We start from the raw sequence: 18,491 nt of genomic DNA, 5'->3' as shown, positions 1-18,491 counted from the left end.
AATCTTTCCAGATCAGGGATCAAATCCGTATCTTCTGCTTGGCAGGTGGATTTGGAAACCCTATCAATACTATTATTAGATGTTATCTTTGTTATTAAATTGCTTCATCTATTTTGTACCCTAAAGCATCCTTGTTACTCAGAACAATCCCTGGAATTCTGTAGATACTTTTTATATATTTGCAGAATCAATGAATGCATGAGTGATGGAATTCCCTCTGTTTGTCCTCATTCTAGTGTGACAGTGCCCTTCCAGTAAGGCTGGGGTGGGTGACAGGGTGTTCAAGTGCCATTAGGGCCTAAATCAGAAATTTAGAAGTTTGTGGGTATAGTCCAAAAGTATTTCTCTAGGAAAACGTGTCTAAAACGTGTCTACAAACGAAGTTCTGGTAACTCAGGTCAAAGGTAAATTGGGAGGGAACATCTGTATGGCACATGTACCAGGAATAACCTCCTTTGTCTTGTTTTAGTAGATACTTTCAAATTTCCTTCTCTAGGAACTTTGACTAGAGTGCAAGTTGCAAGTTAATTTGAATTTCACATTTTGTCCTCGTTCTTATAGAGAGTGAAAAGACTTCAGAATACTGCAAAGTGTTCATATAACCAACAAAAGGAGTGTTTTGTAGCTGCACAGACCTGGATTCGAATCAGGATACCTGTTCTATAATCACGGATTGTTCTTGGTCGGAGTCTTATTTTTCTTATCTATAAAATGGGGATAACTTACTTTCTTCATAAGACTGTGTTGGGAAAGCATTTAACTGTGCATTTTGAAACCACTTCAGCTCTATACAAATATCAGTTACTACTGGATCTCCACATTGGTTTCTTGATAGAGTTTCAGGAAAACATCTGTGAAAGGGTGGGAGATACCTATCTAATCTCAACGCTCTTTGAGATCCGGAGGGTTTGGGCTTTCCCGTCCAACAGCTAGTCAGGGGCCAAGGCTTGAGGACGCTGGGTGGGCGATCAGTGCTTGATCAAACTAGGACCGAAGGGTCTGGGCTGAACTCCCTGCTTTATTTCTTTCATGTCAAAAGTCACAATCTACAAACCCTGATAAAGGACTCAAGAGAGGTAAGCCAAAAGGACGATGAGAGAAAACCGAGACGCTGGGAGAGGGTCTGTGTCTGTTGTTTTGGGAGGAACATTAGAGCCAGAGAGGGAGGATGTGCCGGAGGCAGTTCGCGTCTGAAAAAGTGGAAGGGGAACGGAACGCAGGAACTCTACACCCCGAGTGAAAGTGAGGCCCAGTGAAAGGGGCCAGCCTGAGGAATTTCGGTTCCCGCCCTACGACTCCCGGCTTTGACTACAGTTCCGCCCGCAGCAGCCCTGGGCCCCTTGCCCCGCCCCCAGGGGTTAATCGGATCGTACCATTATGCCATCCTAGGGGCGGAGGTGAAACGTGGGCTAGTCTTGCAAAGCAAATAGTTCTTTGTCAGAAAAAACACGGTTATCTATATGATCTTAACTATTCTTAGTTAACATATTTCCTTTCTGCCTGCTAGGATCCTCTATACTCCCTGAAGAGGGCCAGGAGTCCGGCCATGTTTCCCCCTTTCCTTTCCGTAGTTGGTACGTTCCCCCGGGAGACGTAGGCGGGGGAGGCGTACATAAACCTCGACGCAGGAGGCGGGGTTGCTCAGTCCTCGAGGCGTCGGTGCTCTGTAGTGTTGGAACCTTGTTGCTTGTCGGCCTGTGCGCGCGTGCGCGGACATGGCCTCAAACGGTATGTAAGGGCGCGAGGCGATCGTGGCGCGCCGGCCCCGGACCTCATTCCCTCCCAGTCCGGCTTTTGTTTTTCGGTGGGACCCGGGCGGCTATCGAGTGCAGGATCTTTTCCTCGCACCACTGGCTGGGAGCAGCGGAGAGGGGTGGAAGGGGGAGGCCGATGTCGCCATTTTGGTTTGCTCATCTGGCGCCTCGCGTGGGGCGGGAGGTCGTCCCTTCGTTGCCCCCTTCCTTGAGGTGAGGGTTGGGAGAGACGCGGCTTAGTGATTGGGAATGGGAGGCATGGATGGAAATGCTCGGTCTCCGTACCCTCTTCTCCCCCTCCTTCCCAGCCCCGCGCTCGGGCCCGCTTTGTCGCAGTGCTGCATCCGGGCACTCGGAGGAGCGCGCACGCGCTCTGCTAGCCCCTCCTCCCCTTTCTGGCGGCGCGAACCGCCCCCCCTCCGGTCTCCTGTCGGCCCTGCTTTTTGTCGCGAGACCCTCGGCTGGAGGCTCCGCGGCGCGCGTCCGGTGTGGGCCGCGCCCCCGGGGTCCTTCGGGAAGGGGCGGGACCGCCTCGTTCCCGCCTCCCTTGCCACGCGGCCGGAGGCGGAGGCTCGGGGTCTGGGCCGCGCGCCCGCTTAACGGCTGGGGGTGGGGGGCTGGGGAGTGGTCCAACGGTCTTGAGGACTGGGCCCGAGGCCTTTCCCGCCTGAATTTCCTCTTACAGAGGTGGGAACTGAAAAGAACGGCCGCCTGGGGCCACACCCTCTCTCGGTGCTTTGGCTCTTTCCTGCGGGGGAAGCGCCTCGTTTCCTGTATCGAGGAGATGAGCCGATCAGGCCCGTGCGTCTTCCATGTGGCGTTTTAAAAAGCACTTTCGCTGCTTTGGATTCGCCTAGTCTTCCCGCAGCCCCGAGTTAGGCAAGAGGGATAGGAAAACGCACTCGTTTGGGAGCCACAGGGCTGGGGGCTTGAGTACCAGCCAACGTGCTGATCAGAGTGCTCTCTTCCCTTGGTTAGCTGGCTTTGCACCAGAAGCTCCCATTTCCAGGCTCCAAGATTGGGCAAAGGGTGAAGCGTGGCGTTTTGTGAGACATTCTTGTTCTTTGGATTGAGAAAGCGGAGGCTCCCTTCGGAACAGTTCTGCCTCTGGCTTGAACTAAAAACCTGTCCTGCTGAAACAGCTGTGTGATTTCAGCCTAACTCTTGGCGATGTCTTCTTTCTCGAGGGAGCGTGGGAAAGAAATGTGTAAATCTTTGCAGTTCTGACATCGATTGAAGTTGCGGACAGGTTGCTGCTGTCCGTTAGCACTCTTGCTTTTTCAAGTACTTAAGGCTTCTTTCTTGGTTTTGTGGAAATACGCTTTCTCGTTGCGTTTTTCATTGTAAGAAAACTTGTCTGGGGTCTCACAGACTGCCCCTCTGCATAGAGTTTCGTGAGGGAATATATGCCTCCTTTGTTGATTTTCTTATCTGGGGACCCCGAAGCTTAAGTCTTTTAGCTCGTCTATTCTGAGAAATGGCTGAAGGTAATATAATCCTGTTTTTCTTTTGCAGACTATACCCAGCAAGCAACCCAAAGGTGAGTGTCCCTTCTGGACTTCCAGAGTTTGTAGAGGGTGAGGGTGGTTAAGGTGTCTTTTCCTGAAAGCACTGTTTTTTCTCCAGCTATGGGGCCTACCCAACTCAGCCTGGGCAAGGCTACTCCCAGCAGAGCAGTCAACCCTACGGGCAACAGAGTTACGGTGGCTACGGCCAGTCTGCGGACACTTCGGGCTATGGCCAGAGCAGCTACGGTAGTTCTTACGGACAGACCCAGAACAGTGAGTCTTAGTGGGTCACCCCACCGCTTCTGCTCTTTGTGAATGTTGCTTTTCTTGAAACCTAAGCAGTGCTGAAACATTCCCCTTAACCAGTCTTTGACCCTTAAAGCTCTTTGATGTTTTGAGTCCTTTGAAACAAAAAGACTTAATTGGTTTGTAATTCTGTTTCCTTTTATTTTCTGTGACTTTTTACTTTTCTGTTTATGCTGCTATTTTCCCAGTTTCCCCTAAGCATGAAAGTGAAATGAAGGTGGGAGGAATATTCTCTAGAGGGAGAAATGCTTTAGGCTTTTAAAGAGGGAAAATGACTTGCTTGAAGACGTTTGAAGTCAGGTGGCATCACATGGATACACCAGGAAGTGGAATTTGCCCTGAGGTCCCTGGAGTGTAAATAAAACGCTTTGTCTTTATTTGTTCTGCCAGGGGTGGGCAGGTTAAAATGCTGTTAGTGACAAGAGATCTCTTGGGCTGTGACTAGTGGTGGTCCTGGAGGCTGGCTTTGGGGGTGTGTGGTATGAGATTAGAACTCAAAACTTGAGTAGAAGTTGAAACACAGCTTTCAGGTAGAAAGGTAATCTCTTTAGCTATGAGTTGCAAGATTGCCAAGCATTTTCTAAGAAGTTGACTTATCAAGTACAGGAAGCATTAAGTGGTATACAGTGTTGTTCTCAATGCATTCCCTGCCTGTTCTCTTTCCTCATAGCTTCTGTGACTTCCCTTTTCCTTTCCTTGTAGCAGGCTACAGCACGCAGTCAGCTCCCCAGGGATATGGCTCAGCTGGTGGCTATGGCAGTAGCCAGAGTTCTCAGTCGTCTTACGGGCAACAGTCTTCGTACCCTGGCTATGGCCAGCAGCCAGCTCCTAGCAGCACCTCAGGAAGGTAAGGAGTGGGTGTGGAGAGGACTGAAAAGATTAGGAGTTCAGCAGTGGGAGTAATTATCAGGGGTAATGGAGGAGAGGTGGTCTCTGTTGGGGCAGAGAATGGGATGTACCAGAAGTGAAGTCCTGGACACACTGGCATTGTGACTCTTGTCTCTTTCTCTTCCCCTAGTTACGGTAGCAGTTCTCAAAGCAGCGGCTATGGGCAGCCCCAGAGTGGAGGCTATGGCCAGCAGTCTGGCTATGGTGGGCAGCAGCAAGGCTATGGGCAGCAGCAGAGCTATAACCCGCCTCAGGGCTACGGGCAGCAGAACCAGTACAGTAGTGGCGGTGGCGGCGGCGGAGGGGGTGGCGGAGGTGAGAGGTTTCCTTCTGCTCTGTCTCATGCCTGCTTTTCGCGAGAAATTATATTCTAGGTCCTTACCCTGAAAGGGTTCTTAAAAACCTCAGCTTTATCTGCATTTCTGTTGACGTTTATTCCCTGGCACTCTTGAACTGTTTCATGCCACCCCCCAGTCTGTTTTGTCCTTTTTAAAGGCAGGCTGTTCTTTCCTGACAGGTAGCTATGGCCAAGATCAGCCCTCCATGAGCGGTGGTGGCGGCGGCGGTGGTTATGGCAACCAGGACCAGAGTGGTGGCTACGGGGGAGGCCAGCAGGACCGTGGGGGCCGTGGCCGGGGCGGTGGCGGTGGTTACAACCGCAGCAGTGGTGGCTATGAACCCAGAGGTCGTGGAGGTGGCCGTGGAGGCAGAGGCGGCATGGGGTAGGTGTCTTGTGAGCCAGGGAGTACCATCAGTGGGACGGGAGGAGGGTTGCATGAGTCTCCCTTGACGCCTAGCCCTGTAGTGCATGGTTAGTCTGATCTGGGAATTTGTGAGGGCTTTGAGTTGGGGTCTTGACTGTTTCTTTTTCGTACATCCATCCCCATTTTATTTTTGTGAGAACTTGGGAGCCTGAACTTCTATCCACACTTCTGTACAGAGATTTGAGTACTGACAACTTTCATCTCTAAAGAAAAAGAAATGTAGGGGTGTATGTGGATTGGAGTCATTGATATCCTAGGCAAGAAACATGGAAGTAAAGGCTTCTTTCTCTGCAAGGGAAACCGATGATCCCACTCCTGGTGACAGGGAAACTTGTTACTTGTATTCCCATGTGTCCGCTAAAGGAGCTGTCAATGGTTAACCTGACTTGAGCTTCCAGGAATTGGCTGCTCTCTCTTCCTGTATTCTCTAGTCACTTGAATCCACGAACTTGACTTGTACTAATCTGACGGACTGTAATGATTTTGTGTGTGACTTGGTTCATGGGGCTCTCTGAAGTGTGCAGACCTTTTGGACAAAGTACAGTACACTCGACAGTGGTCTCCCACCCACTTGCTCCACTGTCCCCCTTCCTCCGGTTACTTGTCCAGCTGGACCTTCTTTCCTCCCCTTCCTGCTGAAGCTGAAGTAAAACCTTAGATTTGATGTTAGAGCATTTGTCAAGTCTGTTGGTAAATAACGATTGGAGGCACCCTTCTCTGTCTCTCTTGAGAAGGGGAGGAATGTCAGTGTGTTACTCCTTTTGGGGAAAAAGTAAGTTTTTAAAAAAGTTTGTGTATGGTAAGTATTCAGAGGGGGGGGTGGGGGCAGTGCCAAAAACCTTACAGAAATAAGGAAAACTCTTGTGTGCGTGTGTTTATAATGCAAAACTTTAAAAAAAGAAAAGCAACTGTTATGTGACTGTTAACTTGCTCTGCATTTTATGTGCCACAGGTATGAAAGGTGACATTGCAAAATACTCCGCTCTTCTCGCAGTGTAGAAGGGGTGACCCCGGGGGTGGGGAGAGATCAAAACCAGCTCAGTAGTTAGGGAAGGGCTTAGCTAAGTTTTGTCTTGCTTTAAGGGGAAATTGCCTTTGGTTTTGACTTTTTATGGAATGGGGTTGGGTCTGCTTGCTGCTTTCAAAGCAAAAAAAGAAAAAAATCACAAAAATGTGTTCAGGGCTACCCCAGCCTGGTGTGAAGTGTCTTCTGGGTAAACTGGGGGTAGGGTTTTTTAAACCAACTACTGGGTTGGCAACTGCTTGCGACAAGAGGAAAAACATCTGCTACGTCGGAAGAACGGCCAAGGAAAATGGGTCATTTTTTTTTTTTTTTCCTAGAGGAAATAGATACATAACCTTTTAAGCAAAATCCTTAACAATTGTGTCTGAGAAATTGCACACGTGTGTGTGACATGCTCACAGGTCAGACAAGGGGTGGTCAGGAAGGGGAATGTATTTTAGTAGCCACTTGCATTATCATTTTCCCAAAACACCTACCTATGTTTGGGGAATGTTGAACAAAACCAAAAACCGCCCTTTTGTAGCCGTTGGAAGCTTCATGTCCTTTCTTCTAACTTGTCTTCTCCAGCGGAAGTGACCGTGGTGGCTTCAATAAATTTGGTGGTAAGTGAACAGAGTTTCCAAAATTCCCAACTCCCAGCAATGCTTTGTCTGATTGTTCATTTGCAGTTGTCTTAGCGTGTTTTAAGTGTCAAAAGTTTTGGAGTGTCCATATCCACCTCCAGAAAGGGGTGGGGTGGAATGCCACCTGCTGCCAGATGTGTGCTAACCTGGAGGCAGGCAGGGAGTGAGACTCAGCAGTCGTCTGGTACCAAATTGGTTTGACCCAGGTTAATAAGAGGTGTTTAGTAGGCCTCTTGACGAGTGTCGCCACACCCGGCAGTTAGTGACCACCGTTACGAGAAACTGGAGAGTGTGCTGGAGCATGTGGTGCCAACTTGGCTTTAGGATCGATCCTTTGATCAGTGTGTCCGAGGCTTGTGTGTGTGTGTGTGTGGGTAACAACCTCCAAACGTTTTAATTCTGGACGAGGGATGAAGTATTGCCCTGCCCTGAGGATGGTGACGTTGGTATATATTTATGTATTAAATACTGAATGGTGTCAATGCAATCCTACTTACACGTATTTAAACTCAACTCAGATGGGCTAAATAGCAACTAGCTCTGGGCAGGAAGGTGTGAACTGCTTCCAAGAAAGGTTGGGAGCATGTGTGGCTCATGGGAAATAATCAGGTCTTAATAACAGCACAAACTGAATTCATGGAAAAATGGCAAATTGGAGAAGTCTCCCAGTAAGCTGGAACTTTTCTGGTCTGGTTAACTAACAAAGGGTTTCTTGATTTGTCTCAACATGTAAAGCCAAAGGCTTGGGTTCATGACTTAGGTGTGTCATTGAGTGTGGGTACAACATTTATATATGGTGAATTCAGATAAACTTTGGGCGAAGATGGTCTCTGGAAAAAAAAAAATAGAGGCTGCATTATGGAAATAAGATTTCTGGTCTGTTCCCTGGGACATGCTTAAAACATACAATAGCGATTTTGTATGATTTTTATTTTCATGTGGTTTTTGGGGAAACAACATGGTTTTAAGACTGGTTTCGAAAGATGACATTAAAAATTGTTCCACAAGGGATAAGTGTATTTGGTGCTAAAGTTTGGAGAAACTGTATGAATGCATATCACATTGCTGGTGGTGAGCCCATTTCTCTCTGGGGCGAGAGAAGAGGGCCAAGCTATGAGTTGGTTTGTTAACTTCAATGGGTCTCCCTCCTAGCCCTCCCAGTCTGTGCTGAGGACATTTCCCAGCCTGAGCTGGGGGAGGCAGCATTTTCTGAAGTGTGGAGTTGTCCCTGTGGGGACTCAAGTTACATGCAGACCTTAAGAAAAGGGGCCTGTGTCTTTCCCAGACCTGCCTAGGGTTTTCTCTGGGCAGGCAACCCAGAACAGGGTTTGGAGTGAGGCTGGCTGTGAGCACTTACCTGATATTTTGCAAAAGTTTGGATTTGGTGTTAATTTTTTTGCTTGTCTTTCTCAGCCTCTTAACTAACGGCTCCTCTTTCCTTGTTTTTTTGTTTTTTTGTTTTTGTTTTTTCTTCTATGTCATTTAAGGCCCTCGGGACCAAGGATCACGTCATGACTCTGGTAAGTCCGCAGGTAGCAGGAAAGAAAGGCAAAAGTGGTAGCAGGACTTTGCTTGGATGTTGTTCAAACTTAAGGGAATCTGAAGAAGAGCAGGGCTAGAGAAGAGTGGGGAAGAGCGTTTAGGAGTAGCTGTGTTGAATAGTGTATTTAACAAAAATGACACAGGGACGCGCTTAGTGTACGTTTTGTTTTGATAATGTTTGTATAGGGCTTCCCTGGTGGGAATGCTGCATTTTAGTGTAAAATTAGTTTTTTGCGGGTCTTCAACTGAAAGTTGACAAACAGTGGTGTGGTCTTGGGCAGTTAAATCCTGAGCCCTGGATTCTTTTATGAATTTCAACATATTTTAAGGGGTAGTTGTAAAACTAAATTTTAATTTGTGAAGCGGCTAGCATACAGGCACTCAGATAATGAAGTAGAGTTGGAGGACCTACAGCACCAGTACTTTATATTAATTGGTTTAGAAATTTTCTTTCTTTGAAAGCAAACTATCAAGTATCAAAGTTCAGGTTACTAAGTGTCACTGACTTATTTTATCTCTGGTTGTTTCCTGTCTCCATGTTTCCTGCTGTGTTGGGCAAGCAGAACAGGATAATTCAGACAACAACACCATCTTCGTGCAAGGGCTGGGCGAGAATGTTACAATTGAGTCTGTAGCTGATTACTTCAAGCAGATTGGTATCATTAAGGTACTTATGGGAACTTCTCTGGCAGTCCAGTGGCTAGGACTCCTCGCGTCTACTGCAAGGGCACGGGTTTGATCCCTCATTGGGGAACTAAGATTCCCCCCGGCCCCAATAGAGAGTGGCTATGTCCCTCCCAGCCCTAAAAGACCAAAGAAAGGTACTTCTGGAGCAGAGTGGGTGCATTCTATTAGTGCTGCAGGCTTTGGGATTTCATACCTTAGTGAAAATAGAAGTCTTAATGGTTGCCTGCTTCATTTGTTGAGGAAAAAGCATTAACTGTTGCCATTCCAAAGGGAATCATTTTAACACAAAAAGGTACAATTGATTTAAAAGATGATTAAAACTTTTGAATTTGTAGTCTATAATCTTTGTCATTTAATATTGAAGGGAGAAGCAGTTAACAGTGGATGGCTTTCTTTCAAGTTATGTATGAAATAGGAAGGTATGGTTTTGATAGTGCTGTATTCTCTGATAGACTGATGTGATCTCATGTTGCTTTCTTCAGACAAATAAGAAAACAGGACAGCCCATGATTAATCTGTACACAGACAGGGAAACAGGCAAGCTGAAGGGAGAGGCCACGGTATCATTTGATGATCCACCTTCCGCCAAAGCAGCTATTGACTGGTTTGATGGTATGTCTGAGGAGGCTGGGGGAGAGGGCAGCTAGCCTGGAGAAACAGGCTGCATTTTAGGGTTTCTTTGAGTCTTCCAAGACTTAACAGCACTACCCTGTTGGTGTAGTCTTATATTTGGTTATGTTTCATGAGATTGTAAACATTTGTAAGAAGGCAGAGTCTTCTCTTGATTGTACCAGGTATACTTTTGGACCCACAGGTCATAGGTCTTAATTAGAAGTCTCTTTTATACCCCTTTTATTTCTTATAGGTAAAGAATTCTCTGGGAATCCTATCAAGGTCTCATTTGCTACTCGGCGAGCAGACTTCAATCGGGGTGGCGGCAATGGTCGTGGAGGCCGAGGGCGAGGAGGTAAGGAGCTCTTTGTGTTGCTGTAAAGAAGTGATGGGGAGAGAAGAGGGAAGGAGGATGGTAAGGGCTTGTGTGGGAAAGACAGGTTAACCACACTTGGAAGGTGAGCAGACCTGTTCTTCGCTCTGTTCTAGGACCTATGGGCCGTGGAGGCTATGGAGGTGGTGGCAGCGGCGGCGGTGGCCGAGGAGGATTCCCCAGTGGCGGTGGCGGTGGCGGAGGACAGCAGCGAGCAGGGGACTGGAAGTGTCCTAATCCGTGAGTGAAACTGCTTAATTTTTTTCTCAGCCCTCTTGTACATGTGCCCTTTGATGTTAAGTTATGTGCCAAGTTGTTGCTTCAGTCCTGTCTGACTCTGCAACCCCAAGGACTGTGGATTGCCATTCCCTTCCCCAGGGGATTTTCCCAACCTGGGGACCAAACCCAAGCCTCTTATGTCTCCTGCATTGGCAGGCAGGTTCTTTACCACTAGCACCACCTTGACCTTAGGACAGAGCTTGTAGTTTCTGCTAATGTCAGGGATAGGCGTGGCTGGGAGTCATCTAGACAGCTCAGTAACCTGCAGTCTTTGTCTCTGCTCCTGAGAAACAGGCCTCTTTGCTTTTCCGAGGCCTCATTCTCCTCACGTATCCCTGGGGTCACTGGAATCTTCATAATTCTAGGTCTTGGCCATTTCCACCCCCCTCCTACACACATTGATTGTCTTGTTTTTCCTTAGTACCTGTGAAAACATGAACTTCTCTTGGAGGAATGAATGTAACCAGTGTAAGGCCCCTAAACCAGATGGCCCAGGAGGGGGACCAGGAGGCTCTCATATGGGTAAGGAAGAGGCAGAGCTGGTGTTGGGATCTGCAAGGAGGCTAGACAAGGGGAGGGAGGAGGGGTCTGGGGGATGTGATAGAGGGTTGAATCATGTTTGTTTATTTCCTAGGGGGTAACTACGGAGATGATCGTCGTGGTGGCAGAGGAGGCTATGATCGGGGTGGCTACCGAGGCCGAGGAGGGGACCGTGGGGGCTTCCGAGGGGGCCGGGGTGGTGGGGACAGAGGTGGTTTCGGCCCTGGCAAGATGGACTCCAGGTAAGTAAGACTAAATTGAAAGGGAACTAGAGCAGTTGACCAGAGGTCATGGGATTGCAGGGTTTGGGGAGCGTGGTTTCATTTTGAGGGCGGGGTTGGGAAGCTGAGACTAACGCTTGGGTAGGAGACAAGGGAAGGAGACTTACCTGGGGGAGCTGGTCTGGATGCCCGTGTGCACTCCGTGCCCAGGGAGACGAGCTGTCTCTTGGGGTGGGTAGCAGGGCACGTTGGGTTTTGGGGGTGGATGGGTAGAGAGGTTGGAACCCAGACCTCATGGATGCTCTTTCTTGCAGGGGTGAGCACAGACAGGATCGCAGGGAGAGGCCGTACTAGCCTGGCTCCCGAGGCCTTGGAGCAGCTTTCTTCCTGTACCCAGTGTTACTGCCCTCATTATTTTGTAACCTTCCACCTCCTGATCACCCACGGGTTTTTTGTGTCGGACTATGTATCTGTAACCATACCTCTGGTTCCCATTAAAAACCATCATTTTAGTTAAATTTTCTTCCTTTTCCCCCTCTTCACTCTCCTGGAGCGTGGATGTCCAGGTCGAGAACGTGGGGAGTTTTTCCTCTATTCAGATCAACCAACCTGCCTTGTGGGAACTGGAATAAATGTGTTTGTTCCCGCTCAGCAGGAACTAGAATAAAGTGTTTGATACTTGGTTCAGGGGAGCAAAGGTCAAGTGTATCCTTGAAAGTAGAGATTAAAGTTCTCTGTTCACAGTAAAAATCAGATGAATGAAAGGGGTAAATGAAAAACATCGTGTGTTGCCCCCCATTTTTGTCCAGCCATGTGGAAATTTTTCTTCTACCGTGTTGATTGATGTGCTGATTTTTGTGGGCTTATTTTTAGCAGTTTTGTTCCTTTTAAGGAGTTCTGGCACTTTTCTAAGGGTGGGGCTCAAACAAATTAAACTTGAGGGTGATACTCAAGTTTGATTGACCCTGATTAGATCATGTAGTTAACCAGTTGGGTTTTTTTCCCAGGAAGGGGAGAAACTTAACTGAGCACCTGCCTAGTGGCAGATAGGCTGTTCACAAGTTTTCGCAGATGGAAATGGAAAACGAAGTGCCTGGGTTCTGTAGCTCTCACAGTCAGGAAATGGTTTGATGCCAGGATGCAGACCTTGTCATCTTCCAACTTGATTTTCATTTCTTGGCGTTTCTTTCTGAAACAAATTCCTACCCCAAACATTTATTTGCTTCAGTTCAGTTCAGTCACTCAGTCCTGTCCGACTATTTACGACCCCATGAATCGCAGCACGCAGGCCTCCCTGTCCATCACCAACTCCCGCAGTTCACTCAGACTCACGTCCATTGAGTCAGTGATGCCATCCAGCCATCTCATCCTCTGTCGTCCCCTTCTCCTGCCTCCAATCCCTCCCAGCATCAGAGTCTTTTCCAATGAGTCAACTCTTCACGTGAGGTGGCCAAAGTACTGGAGTTTCAGCTTTAGCATCATTCCCTCCAAAGAAATCCCAGGGCTGATCACTTTCAGGATGGACTGGTTGGATCTTGCAGTCCAAGAGACTCGAGAGTCTCTCCAACACCACAATTCAAACGCATCAATTCTTCGGCGTTCAGCCTTCACAGTCCAACTCTCACATCCATACAGTACTCCATACATGACTATCTCACATCCATACATGATCGTTTTCTCAATGTTGAGCTGTAGGCCAACTTTTTCACTCTCTTTCATCAAGAGGCTTTTTATTTCCTCTTCACTTTCTGCCATAAGGGTGGTGTCATCTGCATATCTGAGGTTATTGGTATTTCTCCCGGCAATCTTGATTCCAGCTTGTGTTTCTTCCAGCCCATTGTTTCTCATGATGTACTCTGCATATAAGTTAAATAAGCAGGGTGACAATATACAGCCTTGACGTACTCCTTTTCCTATTTGGAACCAGTCTGTTGTTCCATGTGCAGTTCTAACTGTTGCTTCCTGACCTGCATACAGATTTCTCAAGAGGCAGGTCAGGTGGTCTGGTATTCCCATCTCTCAGAATTTTCCACAGTTTATTGTGATCTATACAGTCAAAGGCTTTGGCATAGTAAAGGCAGAAATAGATGTTTTTCTGGAACTCTGTTGCTTTTTCCATGATCCAGCAGATGTTGGCAATGATTTCTGATTCCTCTGCCTGTTCTAAAACCAGCTTGAACATCTGGAAGTTCACAGTTCACGTATTGCTGAAGCCTGGCTTGGAGAATTTTGAGCATTACTAGCATGTGAGATGAGTGCAATTGTGCAGTAGTTTGAGCATTCTTTGGCATTGCCTTTCTTTGGGATTGGAATGAAAACTGACCTTTTCCAGTCCTGTGGCCACTGCTGAATTTTCCAAATTTGCTGGCATATCTTTCAGGATTTGAAATAGCTCAACTGGAATTCCATCACTTCCACTAGCTTTGTTCGTAGTGATGCTTTCTAAGGCCCACTTGACTTCACATTCCAGGATGTCTGGCTCTAGATGAGTGATCACACCATCGTGATTATCCGGGGCGTGAAGATCTTTTTTGTACAATTCTGTGTATCCTTGCCACCTCTTAATACCTTCTGCTTCTGTTAGGTCCATACCATTTCTGTCCTTTATCAAGCCCATCTTTGCATGAAATGTTCCGTTGGTACCTCTAGTTTTCTTGAAGAGATCTCTAGTCCTTCCCATTCTGTTTTTTTCCTCTATTTCTTTGCATTGATCGCTGAAGAAGGCTTTCTTTTCTCTTTTTGCTATTCTTTGGAACTCTGCCTTCAGATGCTTATATCTTTCCTTTTTTCCTTTGCTTTTCACCTCTCTTCTTTTCACAGCTATTTGTAAGGCCTCCCCAGACAGCCATTTTGCTTTTTTGCATTTCTTTTCCATGGGAATGGTCTTGATCCCTGTCTCCTGTACAATGTCACGAACCTCACTCCATAGTTCATCAGGCACTCTATCAGATCTAGGCCCTTCAATCTATTTCTCACTTTCACTGTATAATCATAGGGATTTGATTTAGGTCATACCTGAATGTAGGCCTGGCTTAAGAGGATGCTGAATTTTAGGAAAAAAGACTTGGGAATGAGATAAGATGGTGAAAGGGGAAGGTTAGCTGAGAAAGTAAGATAAGGCAATTCTTTGATATTTCAGTGAGTGGGCTCCCTCCCCACAACAGTAGTTTTCCTGAAGGTGGGACTCCGGGTATTGTCTGTTGAGACTGGTGTAATTAGGTCACGTTCACATCAGCCAGTACTCAAAAGTCTTTGGTATTTTGAGAAAGGGAAGGGGTTGGGCCAATGAGTTGCCACCTCAATAGTGCCCCTTAACCTGATATATCTTTCTTGACCCCAGAAAACTACCCCCTCCTTCCAACTCAAAACTTGAATTTAGGAAGCTTGCCCACTCTTGCCAAGCAGTTGAATTTTGGCTACACAGAACTTATAACCAACAGCAAACAGTGTTCTTTGTTGTTAGAAACAGCTCATAAGAGTGCCTGGGACCCCTTGTGGGAAGTGCTTTTCTATTTCTGAAATTGTTCCCTTTAAGAGTTGATTCATTCTCAAACCTCTGGTGATTTGAGATGAGGCTGTGGCTTTGTCCAGAGGAATAGCTTTGGACAGCCCTGCTGGGTGAGACTTCCCTGGTGGCTCAGTCGGTAAAGCGTCTGTCTACAATTTGGGAGACCCGGGTTCGATCCCTGGGTCGGGAAGATCCCCTGGAGAAGGAAATGGCAATCCACTCACCTGGTAGGGCTCTGGTGTTAGGGTTTGATGGTGGTTCCTTTATCCCTGCTGTTAGAGGTGAGTCTGGTCTCACCCAAGCTCTGGGAATAAGTGGGATTATTAGCAATTAGCTCTTGTCCTTTAAAAGGCTTCAGTGATTGGCCTCACCCTTCAGTAAAAGGAAATAGGGTCCTGGAGAAGGAAATGGCAATCCACTCCAGTACTATTGCCTGGAAAATCCCATGGACAGAAGGAGCAGCTTGATAGGCTACAGTCCATGGGGTCGCAAAGAGTCGGATATGACTGAGCGGCTTCACTTCACTTCACTGCTGGGTGGAGGTGCTCTGTCAAGAGGAGGTGGAGCTTGGCTGAAGTTCTCCAGGCAGTGCTTCTATTTGGCTTGTGGAACTTGGTACTTATGAGAATCCCTGAGATTTAGAGCCAAGGAAATGACAGTGGTTCTCCTGCCCTCTTCTGCTTTTGATCCATCTTAAAATGATGTTTGGTTTGAATGGCACGAACACAGCTGAGAGGTTTATGGGTGCTTCACCTGGTAGGGCTCTGGTGTTAGGGTTTGATGGTGGTTCCTTTATCCCTGCTGTTAGAGGTGAGTCTGGTCTCACCCAAGCTCTGGGAATAAGTGGGATTATTAGCAATTAGTTCTTGTCCTTTAGAAGGCTTCAGTGATTGGCCTCACCCTTCAGTAAAAGGAAATAGGGTCCTGGGCCTTCTCTGGTGGTCCAGTGGTTAAGGACTGCGTATTCCCGGTGCAGGGGGCTTGAGTTTGATCCCTGGTCAGAAACTAAGATCCACGTGTGACAACAACGAAGGTCCTACTGTGCTACAACTAAGAGCTGAGGTGGTCAAACAAAAAGAGTCCCGAGTGTCTAGTGGGTAGATGAGTTTGGGGGACTTCGAGGAGGATGGGTAGAGATGGGTGAAGACAGAAATAGCAACTGAGGGAATGTTTTGGTGGTTGATTCCAGTGCCAGTTCATCCTTTGGTGAAAAAATAGACCCTGAGGGGTTTGAACTTTGGATCCTCTGCTCTTTGCTGTATTCCCCTGTAAGCAGCACCTGGCTGGTGATAGCCAGGCATGTGTTTTTGATGAGGATTGTAGGCTGGCTGGTCTTTTGAGTTCTAAAGAATATGTTATTATTAACTGAGTTACTGAAAATGTCCTGCGGTCTTGAAGCACTAGGCATCTGGCGTTTTTGAATTGGGACAGGCTAACTTAGGAGGAAGCCAGGGGGAGAATGTTATGGGTGGGTGGGGAGAAGTGTGCTGGAGGTCTGATTGCCACTGCCTGATTTCTTAATCTTTTTCACCTTTGCCCCCCATCACGTACTGGATTTCAGTAGCTCAGATAATATAGTGCAGAGGTTAGGTCATTGAGTCAATCATCCACCAGGGTTTAATTAAAAATTTTTTTTAATTGAATTTATCTGGCCGCACCATGAGTCATGCAGGATCTTAGTTCCCTGACCTGTACTGAACATGAGCCTCCTGCAGTGGAAGGATGGAGTCTTAACCACTGGACTGCCAGGGAATTCCCTACCAGGGGTTTTTACCAGATCTCATCCCAGTACTAGTCTCATAGACTCAGCTCGGGTCCATTGCAGCCATTGCTCTCCAGCGTTTCCAGAACTCAGACTACCTTTGCTACCTTTGGGCCCTCAAAATTGACTCTTCCCTCCTGAACTTTTTGTGTTAATAATTTTAGACAACAGGTTTCTACAAATATCTGTTCACCTCCCCATGCAGTGGTCTTCATGCTGCTGGGTGTATAAGAACTGAGGAAGTAGTGTCAGGTGGAACTTGCCATCAGGTTTGACTTCTGGGCTTGTAGAAGTCTGGTTCACAGTCCTTATGGTGTTGGTTATTAGAGCTTTAGGAAACCACTGAATCTAAAATTGCTATTTTTTAAAATATTGAAGTATAGCTAATTATGTGTGATAATTTTGGGTGCACAACAGAGCAACCCAGTCATACACATGCATGTATCCATTCTCTTGTAAACTCCCTTCTCATCCAGGCTGGGACATAACTTTGAGCAGAGTTCCCTCTACTATACATAGGTCACTCCTTGTTGGTTAAAAAATTCTTAACACTCGAGGCAGGAACAGAAGTGTCATGAGATTGGGTCTGGGAATAGTGCTCTGTGGATGGATTGTGCTCTCAGCTTGTTGGATTGTGGTTTCAACCTTAAATCAGGGTAATGGTGCTAGTGAGGAGGGCTCTTTTAACAGGAAGGACGATTGAGAGCCACTAACATGGAGATTGGAGACAGAAAAGGAGCTAGGACTATGGGGTCTGATTGGAGATTCCTTGTATGTAGTGGGGGACCAAGCTCAGGCGATTCTGGATAGAGAATGCCAAGGAGGGAGGAGAAAAAACAAGGGAACAAGGAGCCAGGCTTTTCGGGTAGCGTCCTGCAGGTGTGCCACGGGGTGGCAGCGTTGCACCCACGCTGCTTCCCAGTAGCTGTTCCCGCAGGATCCTTAGGGCTCTGTAGTGCAGCCCCCTCAGGGTTAACTTGTCTTAGATTTAGCCTGATGGCTATTTTATTATTTTTTTTAATTGGAGGATTATTACAATATTGTAATGGTTTTTGCCATACATCAGCCATGGGTATTTTGTTTTTCCCAGAATTAGAAGGGGAGCGGCCCCATCCTGTGTACTCTTTGCCTGAATGAAAGTGAAAAGTGTTAGTTAGTCCTGTCAGATTCTTTGGCCCCATGGGGTGTAACCCACCAGGCTCCTCTGTCCGTGGAATTCTCCAGGCAAGAATACTGGGGTGGGTAGCTGTTCCGTCTCCAGGGGATCTTCCCAACCCAGGAATTGAACCGGAGTCTCCTGCAATGCAGGTGGATTCTTTACCAGCTGAACTACCAGGAAAGCCCACTGGAGTGGGTAGCCAATTCTCTTCTCTAGGGGATCTTCCCGACCCAGGTATCAAACCCAGGTTTCCCGCATTGCAGGCAGATTCTTTACTTTCTGAGTCACCAGCAAGCCAAATCCCTGAAAAAAGTGACAGTGTAGTTGCTCAGTAGTTTCTGACTCTGCAGCCCCATGGACTGTAGCCTGCTGGGCTCCTCTGTCCATTGGGATTCTCCAGGCAAGAATTGTGGAGTGGGTTGCTGTTCCCTTCTCCAGGGAATCTTCCTGACCGAGGGATCAAACCCAGGTGTCCAGTGTTGCAGACAGATTCTTTACCGTTAGAGCCACGAGGAGGGCTTGCTTCTGCAAACCTTGGCAGTCTGACCAAGGTGGCAAAGCCAAATCCTCTCTGACAATGTGTGTCTTAAGTTGGATATGCACCTGAATCACTCGGCTGCTGCTGCTAAGTCGCTTCAGTCGTGTCTGACTCTGTGCGACCCCATAGACGGAAGCCCACCAGGCTCCCCCGTCCCTGGGATTCTCCAGGCAAGAACACTGGAATGGGTTGCCATTTCCTTCTCCAGTGCATGAAAATGAAAAGTGAAAGGGAAGTTGCTCAGTTGTGTCCGACTCTTCGCAACCCCATGGACTACAGCCTACCAGGCTCCTCCATCCATGGAATTTTTCCAGGCAAGAGTACTGGAGTGGGGTGCCGTTTCCTTCTCCAGAATCACTTGGCGGTGGGTTCTAATTTAGCTTGTAGGTCCCTGTGGGGTACA

General features: G+C 47.5%; 1 protein-coding gene across 5 annotated transcripts; it reads left to right on the top strand.

Annotated features, from left to right (window-relative positions):
* The first annotated feature begins 1,657 nt into the window (after window positions 1–1,657).
* FUS (FUS RNA binding protein) lies at window positions 1,658–11,768 on the top strand. Of its 5 annotated transcripts, none has more exons than XM_068967192.1 (15): window positions 1,658–1,728; window positions 3,270–3,294; window positions 3,381–3,535; window positions 4,274–4,415; window positions 4,587–4,771; window positions 4,974–5,178; window positions 6,812–6,846; window positions 8,355–8,387; window positions 8,973–9,076; window positions 9,579–9,708; window positions 9,962–10,063; window positions 10,198–10,321; window positions 10,782–10,882; window positions 10,995–11,142; window positions 11,436–11,768. In XM_068967192.1, the coding sequence occupies exons 1-15, from the start codon at window positions 1,716–1,718 to the stop codon at window positions 11,473–11,475; spliced, it is 1,542 nt and encodes a 513-aa protein (XP_068823293.1). In that variant the 5' UTR covers window positions 1,658–1,715; the 3' UTR covers window positions 11,476–11,768. The 5 variants fall into 5 exon arrangements, with proteins under 5 accessions (XP_068823293.1, XP_068823295.1, XP_068823296.1 ...); XM_068967194.1 differs by having other exon boundaries at window positions 4,587–4,778; window positions 4,978–5,178; XM_068967195.1 differs by having other exon boundaries at window positions 4,271–4,415; window positions 4,587–4,762; window positions 11,436–11,767.
* The last annotated feature ends 6,723 nt before the right edge of the window (window positions 11,769–18,491 follow it).

Source organism: Capricornis sumatraensis, chromosome 3 (genome assembly GCF_032405125.1).
Source record: "Capricornis sumatraensis isolate serow.1 chromosome 3, serow.2, whole genome shotgun sequence".
Lineage (NCBI taxonomy): Eukaryota > Metazoa > Chordata > Mammalia > Artiodactyla > Bovidae > Capricornis > Capricornis sumatraensis.
The sequence above is the reverse complement of the archived record's forward strand: the minus strand, read 5'-3'. Positions and strand labels throughout refer to the sequence as shown.